The 14,236-nt window shown below is 44.9% G+C and overlaps 1 protein-coding gene across 9 annotated transcripts in view; it reads right to left on the reverse strand.

The window, feature by feature from the left end:
• Positions 1-14,236, reverse strand: part of lrrk2 (leucine-rich repeat kinase 2) — a 26,256-nt gene continuing 12,020 nt past the window's right edge. For 5 of the 9 annotated variants that reach the window (XM_034534230.1, XM_034534229.1, XM_034534228.1 and 2 more), the window contains 31 exons: positions 14,004-14,119; positions 13,527-13,599; positions 12,973-13,169; positions 12,607-12,857; positions 11,859-12,007; positions 11,170-11,263; positions 10,900-11,086; positions 10,623-10,804; positions 10,179-10,536; positions 9,360-9,578; positions 9,076-9,277; positions 8,889-8,977; positions 8,288-8,475; positions 8,028-8,182; positions 7,793-7,939; positions 7,499-7,690; positions 7,160-7,306; positions 6,953-7,065; positions 6,671-6,861; positions 5,985-6,145; positions 5,724-5,894; positions 5,329-5,429; positions 4,957-5,187; positions 4,500-4,693; positions 3,678-3,750; positions 3,396-3,586; positions 3,126-3,278; positions 2,375-2,568; positions 1,214-1,282; positions 969-1,112; positions 1-567 (listed from right to left, as the gene is read on the reverse strand). In XM_034534230.1, the coding sequence (XP_034390121.1) occupies positions 988-1,112; positions 1,214-1,282; positions 2,375-2,568; positions 3,126-3,278; positions 3,396-3,586; positions 3,678-3,750; positions 4,500-4,693; positions 4,957-5,187; positions 5,329-5,429; positions 5,724-5,894; positions 5,985-6,145; positions 6,671-6,861; positions 6,953-7,065; positions 7,160-7,306; positions 7,499-7,690; positions 7,793-7,939; positions 8,028-8,182; positions 8,288-8,475; positions 8,889-8,977; positions 9,076-9,277; positions 9,360-9,578; positions 10,179-10,536; positions 10,623-10,804; positions 10,900-11,086; positions 11,170-11,263; positions 11,859-12,007; positions 12,607-12,857; positions 12,973-13,169; positions 13,527-13,599; positions 14,004-14,119 (4,913 nt within the window). In that variant the 3' untranslated portion in view covers positions 1-567; positions 969-987. The other 4 variants (XM_034534232.1, XM_034534233.1, XM_034534235.1 and 1 more) reach the window with 4 other exon arrangements.

Consider the following 14,236-nt stretch of genomic DNA (forward strand, 5'->3'; position numbering starts at 1 on the left):
AAGAGAAAAAAATATTTATAAAATCCGTAAATCAAAACAAAAGATTTAATTGACGTATTTTTTTTACTCCTGTGTTCATTTACATTAACAAATAGCCGTCACAGGTCATACAATAGTATTTACTGACGGCTCGACATACAAACTTTGTACACCTGAGACTCGCAGGTAAACACGCGTGAGAATAAATAATCAAATGTACACTTTTTAGAGGCTTTTTTTTTTTTCACTTTGGCATTCTCTCCATTTCCTTTTTTTGTAAACCATCCTACGTGTTCATCGGAAGAAGGAAGCAGGTGCTTCCTGAACGTCTGCGTTCATAACAACGCAAATCAGACCATCTGTGTCCCTTTTTAGAAGAAAAAACAACAACAACAACAACGTCTCTCTTCACAAATTACAAAGATTGTCTTGTAAAACACAGCAAATCATTTTTATAAGTGTGCATCTTTTTTTTGATTGATTCATTGCAACGTGCTCCCCCCTGAGAAAGTGAGAATGTCTGTCAGAAAATGAAGTAAAACCTTCAATCGATCCACCGGAGAGTCGATCCCTTTTTCGACGAACACTCTGCAAAACAAATAATAATTAAGAAGGAGTTACTACTACTACTGGTTATGGTTGGACACTATGGTTTAAAAGCAATACAATGATAATATTACACATTACAACATATATTGACTGCATTGAGGCAAATTAAATACCAATAACATTAAAGTTACTGCGAGGAACTTTCATTTTGTGTTGATTCTGGCGCCCCCCCGGTGGACACAAGTGGGAGTGTTTCCGAGCACCAGTTGCTGATAATGACGCCATACACTCGTACGACTATATAGAAATCTTTTTCGATGGTCTCGTTTTAATTCAGCGGGTCGCCCAGAGGCGTCAGAATTAAATAGAGAACGTTTCACAATTAGTAAATTTTTTTTAAAACAGACAATAAAAACACACACACACACACACACACAAACCAACGTGTGCGGGGGGGGCTCAGTCGTGCTGGAGCCGCTCGCTCATTTTGACCGCCATTTGCTCCCTCTTCTCGCAGTGCTTGTTCAGGTCCTTGACCTCCATCGGCAGCGTGCCGTTCCACACCATCAGCACAGACTCCTTGTCTGAGAGCAGCAGGGAAACACGGGAAAAGAAAAACTCGACTTTCAGACCCCGACGCGGAGAAAGTAGAGATTAAAAAACGCGACGGGCCGACGAGACTCACCGAGCTGACTGGCGTCCTGCGGGAGTCTTCTGCCCAGAACCAGAACCACGTTCTTCCAGTTTAGTGTTTCTAGTGAGGAGAAAAGAAGAACAGTCCGCTTATCTCGAGGCCTCTGAGATTGGTATAAATCATATTGGGAAGGATTGTACTAATTAGCAAAAATCCCACAATACAAACATATAGAACGGACTCCTGATGCAAAGATTAATATACACATTTAGGCAACGTGGTGCTCCCAAAATTCAATAGAAGTATTTAGTAACGCGTCCTCACACCGTCGCCATGGCAAAATGCCTGACACCATGCTACATAAAAACAATGTCAAACACACAAATGCATAAATTATTAAAGGGGACAAATCGCGCTCATTTCCAGGTCCATACTTGTGTACAAAAATTCTCATAGAGCGGTTTTCCACCTAAGGTAAAAAAAATAAATAAATCAGTTTTTAGCCGTAGAAACAGGAGTCGACATTCCGGCTCAAACCATCGAGCTGGATGAGCAGAGCGGCGGCCATTTTTTATAACGACTCATAGCGACTAAAATTAGCAACGTTAGGTCGCGTAGAAAGCCACAGAAAATTAGTCAAATATGAATAATGACTTGATGGACATCCAGAAACTCTCGCCACAGCGTAGGAACGGAACAATGCCACCACCAGAGGAGCGACTCATTTTCTGTAAAGGAGCATTAAATCGTGGTGGCTTTAGTTAGTTATGACCTGCAGCGCTTTAGTTAGCTAGTTAGCTTTAGTTAGCTAGTTAGCTAACTAAAGCCACCACGATTTAATGCTCCTTTAGTTAGTTAGCTAACTAGCTAACAGCTACTAGCTAACAGCTAGTTAGCTAGCTAACTAAAGCCACCACGAAATCCACCAGAATTACATTGGGAGGAAACAGCTCCGCGTTTTACTTCCTGTCAGCCGATGTCGTTCACGTGCACCGCAACCGGAAATTAACTGGAACGCGTTTATAATGTTTAAAACTGAGAAATGGTTTAGTTACTATGCACCTCTACACGAAAATAAGAAAAATATACCGAAATTAATATATATATATATATTTTTTTTTAAAAAGGCATAGAAAATCTCACTTTTTTTTTTTTTTTAACAACGTGAGAGAACGAAATTCAGCACCCTCAAGCACCCTCAAGCACCCCCACCTATGAGCGCAGAGGCCATGCAGCGGACGGAGTCGCAGCAGGGGCCGATGACCTGCAGCGCCTGGTGTGTGGAGAGCTCCAGCAGCAGCAGGTGGCCCCCTCTAGTGCCGACCCAGAGAGCTGCGGCGCTCTGCACCAGCAGCGCCTTCACTCGGGCCTCGCCGGGCGGCTCCGCCTCACCGCCCTTCCTGCCTCTGCGGAGAGAGAGAGGGAGAGAGGGAGAGAGAGAGGGAGGGAGAATCAATACACTGCATTGTCTACACAAGGAACACAAATATGTGGTTAGGCACAAAGATCCTGTTTGGTTACGGCGAGAATTTATTTTTGGCGTGTCTGTCACCATTTGTTGCCAACTGCTATTATACTTTATAATAAATCACCTCTGGCCAGATCCTCCTCAAATTTAAATTTTAAACCTTGCACCGCTTTCACTTTATATACACTTAGATACACTGTATGAACTTTCGTTTTATATATATTTTTATTCCTTTATTATTTAAATTCTTAAATGTAATATGTCCTGTATATTGTATATCTTGTAAACTTGTTTCCCAACACATTTCCCCCTGGGAATGAACAAAGTATATATCTATCTATCTATAAAATGTGTTATAATGCTATGTATGTGTTATATATGCTATGTCGTTCACACTCTGTATAAGTGTGCAGGCCTGTTCAGTTTTTCAAGAAACACTTAAATACTACAAAGATTAAAAAAAACTCCATAATAAATAGACGCATGTGTTTGTACCTGATGATCTGAGCGCAGTCGATGCAGTCCACCATCCTCTCGCCCCTCTTGTCCCAGACCTCGACGCTTGCGGTCCCGGCTTTGCTCAGGTAAACATATTTGTCCACGACGAGCTGCGACACACGCGCTTCTCCTCCCGGCGACCGCTGCTGCCTGAAGGACAAAAAAAAAAAAAAAGACGTGAAGACTCAAATCCAACATCCCCCCCCCTGATTCTCGTCTTTCGATACCAACATAATTGTTTGATTTATGACGGGACGCGTGTCTCACTGCAGGACGAGGCTGGGCCTGGTGTCGATGCTCTTGCAGACGTCGTAGTCGGCGGTGAAGGAGAGGATCTTGGCGCCGCAGCCGGCCCACACCGACCTGCTGTCCAGCGGATGGGACGACTGGCCCAGGCACACGACGGGCGTGTCGGCGTGGCCCACCGCCAGCGTTTTGACCGGCTGCCCGTTCTCCTGCTGGGAGGGAGGGAGGGACCGACCGGGAGAGGGTCAGACGCGGCGACAGGTCGGGACTCGAACGCGCGGGATCTTTACGGAATATATTTACCTGGAGAACAGAGTCTTCGTAAACGGTGAGCACTCCGTCGGCTGACCCGACAAGCAAGTAATTCTTTCTCTGGCTGGAAAGACAGTAAAAAACATCGAAAGGCACCATTTAAAAAAAGTTTATTATATTTTTTTTATATATATATATATAAAAAGACATAAATAAATACAAATACATATATGTATATATAAATAAATACAAATATATATTGTATATATAAATAAATACAAATATATATAAAAAATATAAATAAATACAAATACATATATGCATGTATATATATATATATATATATATATATAAATAAATACAAATATATATAAAAGATATAAATAAATACATGTATATATGTATATATAAATAAATAAATATAAAGATATAAATAAATACAAATAAATATAAAGATATAAATAAATACAAATACATATATGTAAATATATATATATATATATATATATATATATATATATATATAAATATAAAGATATAAATAAATATAAAGAGATAAATAAATACAAATAAATATAAAGATATAAATAAATACAAATAAATATAAAGATATAAATAAATACAAATAAATAAATATAAATAAATACAAATATGTAAATATATATATATATATAAATATAAAGATATAAATAAATATAAAGAGATAAATAAATACAAATAAATATAAAGATATAAATAAATACAAATAAATAAATATATAAATACAAATATATATATATGTATATAAAGATAAAAATAAATACAACTCTCAAACTATTTGCTGGATCATAATTCGTCGGGCCAAAACTCGCACAAACAACATCGTAATCTTACGTGCGACGAGGGTGCACGTGGAAGTACAGCGAGGTGACGGCGTCCGCGACGCTCTGCAGGCGGTGCCGAGCCGTCGGGTCCCGAGCGCTGAAGACCACCAAGGAGCCGGACTGGGTGCCCGCCACCAGCCAATCGCACGCCTCGCTCGGGATTTGGACGGTCACGAGACACAAGACGGGACTGGAGTCTATTTCCTGCGGGAGCGAGAGAGACGCCGCGTAAACAGGAAGTCTGGAGGTGTGTTTGATTTGTAGCAATTAAAAAAAAAATGTAAAAAAAACAGTAAGTTAGTAAAAAAAAAAGAAGAAATTACAAAAATAATGCTGTGGGTGAATTACAGATTTAATGAATAATGATTTATAAAATATCAGTCATGCATAATCCCTATAATAATATTCTAAAATAAAAAAATGTAAGTGTAAAATCAAGAAATCGTTAATAACGGCGCCGTGGGTACCTGCGTGGCGACGGCGCCGTCGTCCAGGTCCAACGCCGTGATGGAGCCGAGTCTCTGGGCGCTGCTGCCTCCACCCAGCCAGGCTCGGAGGCTGTTCGGGGGGCCGACGCCACCGCCGCCACCGCCGCCACCGCCGGCGCTCACCGCGAGGCACTCGCCGTTCAACACCCGGGGAACCGGCAACTCCCTCATCAGGCACAACATCTCCACGGAGTTCAGCCGGTCGAACACCTGCACGCGTTACGGAAGACACAAATACCTGTTAAAGCCAATTCGTTGGCCATAAGGGGAGTTTGTTATCGATGCCACCACCAGGGGGCGCTCCACTACCGCTAGTGTCCACTGCGCTTCCACAGGGGTTCAGGTCCTCACCTGAGCAGAGGTGGGTCGACCCTGAGGGCTTTCCCCCAAACAGTCCTTCATCAGCACCTGGAAGCCCGGCCACGGTGAGCAGCCGTAGTGTTTCACCGGGTCTGTTGTGTTCAAGGGAAGTTCGATTATGCAGCACTTCATAAAAACATCCAAACATTACATGGAATATCTTTTCTCTATCAAAACCTGCGTCGTTGTTAACGTGCTCTGTATGTTTACGTCTCGTAGGATTGTCTTATTATTCTTTTTCTTTATCTCATTGTGTGAAGATAAAAACTACGCATAGTATCAGGATACTAACAATAAAAAAGAAACTGCACAATCTATATACACTTTGTTGTTATATACTTAAATAATAAAAAACCAACACGACTCTCTTAATTAAACTCCGTCACCTGGCAGCTTCCTCTGCACCGCGGCCTCGTCGAACTCGCTGGGGAACTTCATGCCGTCGGAGATTCGCTCGCCGCAGGTCAGGAGGTCGTAGAGCAGCAGGCCGAAGGAGAACACGTCGGCCTGCTGGTTGTAGGTCACGTTGCCCCGGGCGACCTCCGGGGCTCGGAAACCTGCCAGGTTTCAATTCCTCAGGTGAGCCGATTTATATAACATTCGGAGGATAAATGCCAAAATATTGTGTGCAGAAGGGGGCGTCTAACCCGGCGTGCCCTCCGAGCTCCTCACGCCCATGCCGCAGCAGTGCTGAGCGATGCCGTAGTCGGTGATCTTGGCGATGATCTCGGAGTCGGTCTTCAGGTTGAAGAGCAGGACGTTGTGGGGCTTGAGGTCCCGGTAGATGATCATGGCCGAGTGGAGGTACCTGAGCACACGGATTGAACGGCGAAGCGCAGGTTTTACAAAAATGTGCGTCTGATTCTGAGGATCTGTCTGTAATGCAGTATAAACATATACTTATAATGTATTCATAATCAGCCTATAGCACTTTATAAATACAGTCATATTTATAATACTTCAGAACACATAACCATAACACTTTAAAAAAAAAGGTAAAATATCATAATTAGGACTAGGACCATCACAATATTATAATTCCCATTGTAGCAATACATTCAAATCTTTTCTTAATGCATTATAAACACAGTTATAATACATTATAATGTGATTATAAGTTGAAAACATTAAATCTGCAAGAACACACAAAAACTTCTAACATTTTTTTTTTTTTTACTTAAAGCAAACAATGACCATTTAGAGTAATAAGTCATAATAAAAATGCTTTTTTTTAATGTTACGATGTTTGTCATGAAGCATTAAGCTTATAAACAGATTATAATGCATTATAAGTGTGTTTAAATTGATGCATTTATGGAGTCAGGCTCGGTACCTGAGTCCGTCGGCCACCTGCAGGGCGATCCTGTGCTGCAGCTTCCTGTTGAGGCCGCCGTGCTCGTGCTCAAACAGGAAGTCCAGCGAGCCTCTCAGAGCCAGCTCCATCACCAGGACCGGAGGAGAAATGCCGGCCGCCAGCAGGCTGACCAGGCTGGGGTGACGGAGGCGACCCAGCACCACGAGCTCCTGGAGAGAGAAAACAAAAGAGGGGAAGTGCTGTCCACGGGGGACCTTTTTTTTAGGTGTTTTTTATTTATTTATTTATTTTAAATGGTACCTGTCTGAGGAGCCTGTAGATGTAAAGCTCAGACGCATGCTTGTTGAATAACTTCACGGCCACTTCTTCGTTTTTGTAGACGCTTCGATAGACCGTCCCAAAGCCCCCGTCCCCTGCAAGAAGAGAATGCGTTTTTTATTATTAAACATTCTTTACAAAGAAAAGATGCATTGTTTTACGGGTTTAATAAATCTTTTTTTGTATTACCCAGTCGGTTCTCCTTCGACATGTCGATGTGAAGCTCTTCGGCGTCCAGTATCGTCCCCGCCGGCTGGTCACTCAGCACCAAGTCGGGGGCGATCTGAGAGATGGGAAGTGTGCAGCGGGGGTCCTCCGGGTTCACCAGCAGGAAATCTAGGATTGATCGTGAAATCAAAAATCAGACAGATTTTAGATAACGTCATATATGCCTCATTTAATATTTCTTCTCACCGCTTAATATGGATGTTCCCTCACGGTCGGGGGGGGGTTCGCCAGCTCTTGATTGCCACGGTTACCGTAGGTGAACAATGATGTTGTTGTTGGTTTTTTTTTTGAATTACGTACCGTTGTCGAAACAGGTGAAGAGGTCCTCGAGCAGGATCTTGCTCCACTCCTGCCCGTCCTCGAAGCTGTAGAGGGCCCACTTCTTCAGCAGAGCCTCGCCACTGCCGTGCACGTCGGTGTTCAGCAGGCCGGGAAACCACTCCTCCAGCAGGGAGTCGACGTGGTCCACCACCTGACCCAGCAGCACCCGGCCTGGGGGGGGGGGGGGGACAGACCACAACGGTTAACTCCTCCCTCAAAGACATCCAGCCGATAAGACGTGATCCATTTTGTTTTTTTTAAAGACAACCTCACCTTTGCGCGAGGAGGGCACAGTTATCCTGACGAAGCTGGAGGGGTTCCCCTCCCCCGAGGAGGCCTCCACCAGACAGTAGGCCTCCGGGGACCAGCTCAGGTACACGCCCCTCCTCCAGTAGATCCGGTTGGGTCGCACCGCTTTTTCTGGTTAACACACAAAGCGAGGATTCATATTCGTATTCAGAGCAGCACCCCCCACCCCCCCTCTGGTGAAAGAGCCCTTCAGTTGTACCTCTTCCGCAAAGCAGGTAAGACGAGACCTCCAGCAGGCGGCTGATCTGGCGAGACCAGTAGTCCAGGGGGAAGTACGGCATCTCGTACAGGCGCACGATCACCTCGGAGTTCTCGCAGTGAGGCAGCTCGATCACCGGCCGGTGTTTGGACAAACTGTCAGAGGGGAAAGAGAGACGAGAGGTTCCTCTACGATCCCTTTAAAAAAATTAAAAAAACACCTTCTGCATCCGAAACTGCTCATTTTTTTAAAAAACACACCTGCTGGGCACCAGCAGCTGGTCCTCGCCGAAGGGCAGAGCGATCTGAAACTTCTCCAGCAGTTTGAAGAACTGCGTCAGGTGGCTCTTGGGGAAACATCGGGTCTCAGACAGGAACTTCTCCACCGCCGAGCGCTGAACGACTCCTTTCGGGGGCTCCCAGAAGCCGCCGCTCTTCAACGTCAGTTTCTACACACAAAAGAAAGAGACGGCACATTGTTTTCACCGATTGGACCCGAAGGCGAGGGTCAAAAGAAGGGCTTTTATGCGGCAACCTCCCGGTTCTTGAAAAAAGGGGAAGCCGGTGTGGAAGTGTCATGAGCTTGCATTCTTTCAAATGGCCTCCAGGGGGCGACTTTATATGAGGAAAATGACCCTCAGTAAACATTGTAAACGAGAGTTTATGGTCTCAATCTCTAGTTTCAAGTCTTCTTCAATACAGCGTGATGTTCATTTAGTAAATTATGGTCTATATAGAGTCAAATAGATCCATAAAGTATGTTTTTTAGGGGCGGGGTTTTTTTTATAGAACGTTTAAAAATGTCTAGGCCAGAAAGAAAATCCACTGAAGTAAAAGAGAGAATGCGTTCCGATGAAGCTACCTGGGAGATGATGTTGCACAGCCACTGGGGGTCGATGAAGTAGAGCTCCTGGAGCTGAAGAGCAGGGTCATCAAAGTGCAGTAAAACCCCTTCAAGGAGTAAGAAGAGGTCGTTGAATTAGGACTAATTAAAAAAAATTAAAAAAAAATTTATATCAAGGTAATATCGAGGCCTGTGTGATGCTCACCGGCTTCACTGAGGAAGTGGACGGCGTGGGGAAGCTCCGCCTCCTCCAGCTGCAGCTGACTCTCCTGGATGAGCTGCAGCAGCTCCCGGTGCCTCAGCACGGGGAACTCGGGGGGAGCCCTGGTCCTCTCCTGCAGAACCCGGCGCTCCAGCTCCACGTAGCTGTCCGGAACCAGCTGGCCCATCACGGGCTGGCCCTGGATCTGCGGAAGCAAAAGGATGGGGGGGGGGGTGAGGACAGAGCAGAACCAGATAAAAAAAAAAAAAAAGCTTTTTTTTTTTTACCTTGAAGCCGGCGACTTCCCTGGCGATGGCCTTGCGCAGCTTGGCCATGGCGTCCGAGTCCTCGCAGACCGAGACCATGTGGTAGTCCCTGATGGCCGGGAAGCCCTGGTGGTTCAGCAGCTCCTCCCGGATCTTGGTCAGGCAGGCCTGGAGCTGCAGCTCGTCGCTCACGTCCGTGTGGGTTCCCACCAGGATGACCGGGGACAGGGGGGCGACGGCCTGAAGGGAGGGGGGGGTTCACAGGACAGGGGAAGAACGACTTCTTCTAAAAACACTCTTTTTTTATTTAAAAAAACAAAAAAAACAAGGGAATTAAAAGTCTGCTAATGACGTAAAACTGTAATATTCTAAGAAAGAAATCTAGGAATGTCCAGGATTAAAATGGTAAATTGAAGAAAAAGGCTGCTTTAACATGGTGATTATGTGATAAGAGTTACAAGTATTTCCTTATCGCTAAATGTGATTACGAAGGGATCATTTTTAGTTTTATCTTCCTCATAAATGTGTGACTTTTGTTTGTTTTTTTCTTGGAAATATTTATGATTTAACAATCTCCCGTCTCAATAAATGTTCTCATAAACTTGTGATTCGTTTCTTGCAAATGTACCACTTTAAATTTCAGAGAATATCCAAGTTAGACTTCATATATCATATAGACTTTGTAGAATGGTTTGTATTTAGAGTAATATGTGTTTATAGTAGCCAGGCTAATAAAGCCAAAAACACATGCTAACTGACCAACAATAGAATGTCGTTTTCTCTCATCAAATCCTTGATGAATGAATTTTGGGAGTGTGGGAACCCGCCTCGGTGACTCACTTTGATGTTGAAGAGCCAGGGCTTCAGGGCGTCCACCTGACCGGCTCCTTTGCTGAGGTTGTACACCACGAGGTAGAGAGCTCTGGAGGTCAGGAAGTGAGGGTGAGAGCCGCTGAACTCCTCTCCTCCTGAGAAGTCCCAGACGTTCAGCACCATCCTCTTCTTGTCCCGCTCCTTGATGGTCCAGTCCCGGACGTCGATGCCGACGCCGGCCAGCTTGGGGTTGTTCGCCGCCTGGGAGCGCTTCAGCTTCATCAGCTGCTGGATCAGGGCGGTCTTCCCGCTGCCGGCGTTCCCCACCACGATGAGCTTCACGCGGTAGTACGGCACCGCCTTCTTCAGCCGCTGCTGCAGGAACCTGGTGAGGACATCGTTCATACCGCTTTACTTCTCGCTCTAAAACAACGAAGAGCGTTTCAATCTCAGGTCACTTGAGCCGCCGACCTGACGATGTCTTTGGTCTTGCTGCCGATGAGCTTGAGGTCCAGCTGGAGTCGGAGGCCGTCCAGCGGGAGGTCCCACAGGCGGCCCAGCTTCCCCATCTCGTCGGGGAAGGAGCGCACGTTGGCGTTACGACTCACGTCCAGCGAGGTGAGTCCTTCCAACAGGCCGATCTGCTGGGGGATCTGACCGAGAGACGACACGACCGTCATTGACACACACACACACACACACACACACACACGCACACACACACCGCAGTTGGGAGACGCTTCTTTACCCGAGCGAGCTTGTTGTCGCTCAGGTGGAGCTTCTCCAGTCGGGTCCACTTGGCGATCGGCCCACTCAGGTCCAGAACCCTGATGGCGTTCTGGCTGAACATCAGCTCTCGGAGGTTGCTGGACTCCCAGAGTCCCGGGCCGGGCAGAACAGCGATGCGGTTGGTTCTCATGTCCACCGAGCGCAAGCTGGAACGCACGGGAGTATGAGAATTGAGCGCTTGTGGAGAGAGGAGAGGGATATGCGTGAAGTTAAGAGCTACCCGACTTACTTTGGGAGGTGAAGTATGGCCTCGGGGACGTCGGTGAAGCTGTTGTTTGACAGTTTTAGCGTTGTGATCTTGGTCGGGAGGTGCGACAGTGAACCTGAAGGGGACATTAAAGAAAGGTTCTGTGTCTCCACGTCACAAAAAAATGAATTGTGGAAAATATACCTTTATACCGAAAAGTAAAAGGTATACAAAAATAAAACAAAAAAACCCTGAAACTCAACATTGAATAACTCAAAATTGTACGAATTCATTCTTCAAATATATCCACAGGACAATCTCCATTTAATAAAGCTCTTTTTTTCCTCAAAATGTTAAAATATCATTCCGACTGACCAAAAAGTTACTACGAGGAACTGTGGATAAAAAAAAAAAAGCGGTCGTGCTTCCAGGGACCAGAGATTAAAGATTAAGAACTAAGAAAAAAGCCAATCTTCTGGTTGAAGGTCACTTATTTACGTCACATAGAGAGGCTTCGGTATTGAAATGAGACCGTTTAATAAAATCGGTGAAAAGTTTCTCGCCGTAAATTTGATGTAAAGATCTTTTGTTTTTTTCGACATCCCGTCCACATGCCAGTAATCTGATTAGAGGTCACGTGACGCCCGAGTGCATTATAGATTAAAACGGAAAGGCAAACAAATAATAAGTTCCCAATGCTTTTGAACATCTAATAACTTGAGAGCACTCACATATTTTGTTGCCGGAGGCGCTGAAGGTTTCCAGTTTGGGGCAGCCGGTCAGGAAGTCCGGAGAGATGTCCTCCACGCTGTTGTTGCTCACGTCCAGCAGCTTGATCTCCGGCAGACGCAGCGGCACGCAGAGCTCCGTTAAACCGTTCCTGAAGAGAGAAGGAAAGTAAATAACAACAAAGAACACAACGAGATTACAGGTCATCCAGGAATAAGACGCTAATTATTATGATTTTAATCCTAGATTCAAGACTTTGGTGTTGAGCTCGGACATTTAACATTTAAAAAAAAAAAGGATTAAACTATTACATTTTAAAAAGGAAATCCTTTTCTTAAGTAGTTTTATTTATTATTTAGAATATATTTAAAAGTGGAGATTAAATTAAAACCCTCTGAGATCACTTCCCCCACGGTCATATCGCCTAAACCTAACTAACAATATATGCAACAGAGATCGATCTCTTTGTAGTTTTATATGAAAATATTCCTCTAAAATGAAATATGAAGCGTGCTGATGATGAAAGCCGGTTCCGACCAAACAATCAACCAATCACATCGTGACATTTCTGCTGTCTGTCAATCTAAGCCCGCCCACTTTTGAGCGGTCCAATTAAAAAAAAAAAAAAACTGCAAAGCATGTGATTTAAATCCCTCAAATATTACATCTGTTTTACTGGAATTTTAAGAATTCAAAGTTCACTGCTCTTTGAAAGTGTAACAATATTACCCAAATAATTAAAAAGCTCACCCTTCCAGGAACAGCTCCTCCAGCTGAGCCGCGGCGCGGCCGAGCTCGTGGGGGAACGCGGCGATTCGGTTGAACGACAGGTTGAGCTGCCGCAGCGACGGGCAGGCGACGGCGGGGTCAAAGGTCAGCAGGGGTCCCACGCAGTTGCGGGACACGTTGAGCGTGCTCAGCGAGAGCAGAGACAGCAGCTCCGCGGGCAGCGACCGCAGCTGGTTGCCCTGCAGGTCCAGTCGGGTCAGACTCCTCAAACTCTGCAGGAAAAAAAGAAAGAAAAATCAGCGTCGGCTTCCTTTATTATTTTCGGGGCCCTTTTTTGTTGTTGTTTTTTTTGACGACGACGACGACGACGCTCGATGAATTCGTTACCCGGCAGAGAGCCGAGGGGAACTCCAGCAGGCCGTTGTGGCTCAGGTCCAGGCGGAGGAGGTGACCCAGCTGCTGCCGGACGAAGCCGTCGTCCAGCAGGCAGGACGGGGAGGCCAGCTCGTTACCCGACAGGTCCAGCAGGAGGATCCGCTCTCTCTCTCGGCACGGAGGGGCGGAGCTCTCGCCGGGCCCGAACACTGAGGGAGGGGGGGGGGGGGCAAGCCGTTAGACAGAAACGAGGGAAGAAGAGCCTTTTTACACCTGCAGAGCAAAAAAATATGACGTCTTCTGTCCCGACAGACGTCTGTTTATACCGTTCGTATGAAAGGAAGCATAAAAGAATGAGAGCGGAGCTGCATCCAACATGTCGTGTCAAGAGTCATCTTGTGTCGGCTTCCTGAGGACGTGCATGTGAAAAAAGGAATTAACTTAATTATAATAATCTGGCACGTGCAAATTAAGTGAGTACATTGGATTAGTAGCAGTGTAGAATATCTGTTTAATGTACATTAATCAAATATGTGTACAGAATGAGAATGAAGTTGAAATGAAACCTTTTTGACTGGAGCCGGTCCGTCCACTTCTCCTCTGGACATGCTCACTGTGTTCAGTGTCAATGTGACCACTCTGGAAAAGAGAAAACAACAACAACAACAACAACAACAGTGAGGAGTACATCTGGGTCGCATTTACAGATCTACTAGTAAAGAGACGGACGTCTTAAGAGTAATTAACACTACTACTAAACTACTTTGAGGAAGCTTTGAGTTTGAAAAAAAACAAACAATATAAATGACGCTTAATAATCTGCAATTTGAATTATTAATTAATTAATTTTAAATCATATGGCCCTAAAACGTCCACATTCATTTATAATGAGCTATTGGTGAAATGGTAAAAGCTTAAGTGTACCTGAAGGTAGCAGTTTACTCAATCTTACGTTAAAAAAATAAAAATATATATATATATATATATATATAAAAGAAAAGAGAAAGTTAATAAAAAGAATATGAAAATGATTTTTTTCTAACCTCTGCGCTGGCATGTCTGCGGCGCCCCGGCTTCCTGTTGAAGGACCCCGCCGTCAACTCCTCCAACGATTTATTGTGCGGCTTTGGAGACAGAACGCCCGACAAAGAGTCACTTCCTGCGAAGAGGAAAAGCAGGAAATCATCATCATCATCATCATCATCATCATCATCGGACATTAAATTCAGTACGTCATGTTCTTTCTCTCACTTGGAGGTGATCATGTGATGCACCG

This window comes from Cyclopterus lumpus, chromosome 6 (assembly GCF_009769545.1).
Source record: "Cyclopterus lumpus isolate fCycLum1 chromosome 6, fCycLum1.pri, whole genome shotgun sequence".
In the NCBI taxonomy this organism is placed as follows: domain Eukaryota; kingdom Metazoa; phylum Chordata; class Actinopteri; order Perciformes; family Cyclopteridae; genus Cyclopterus; species Cyclopterus lumpus.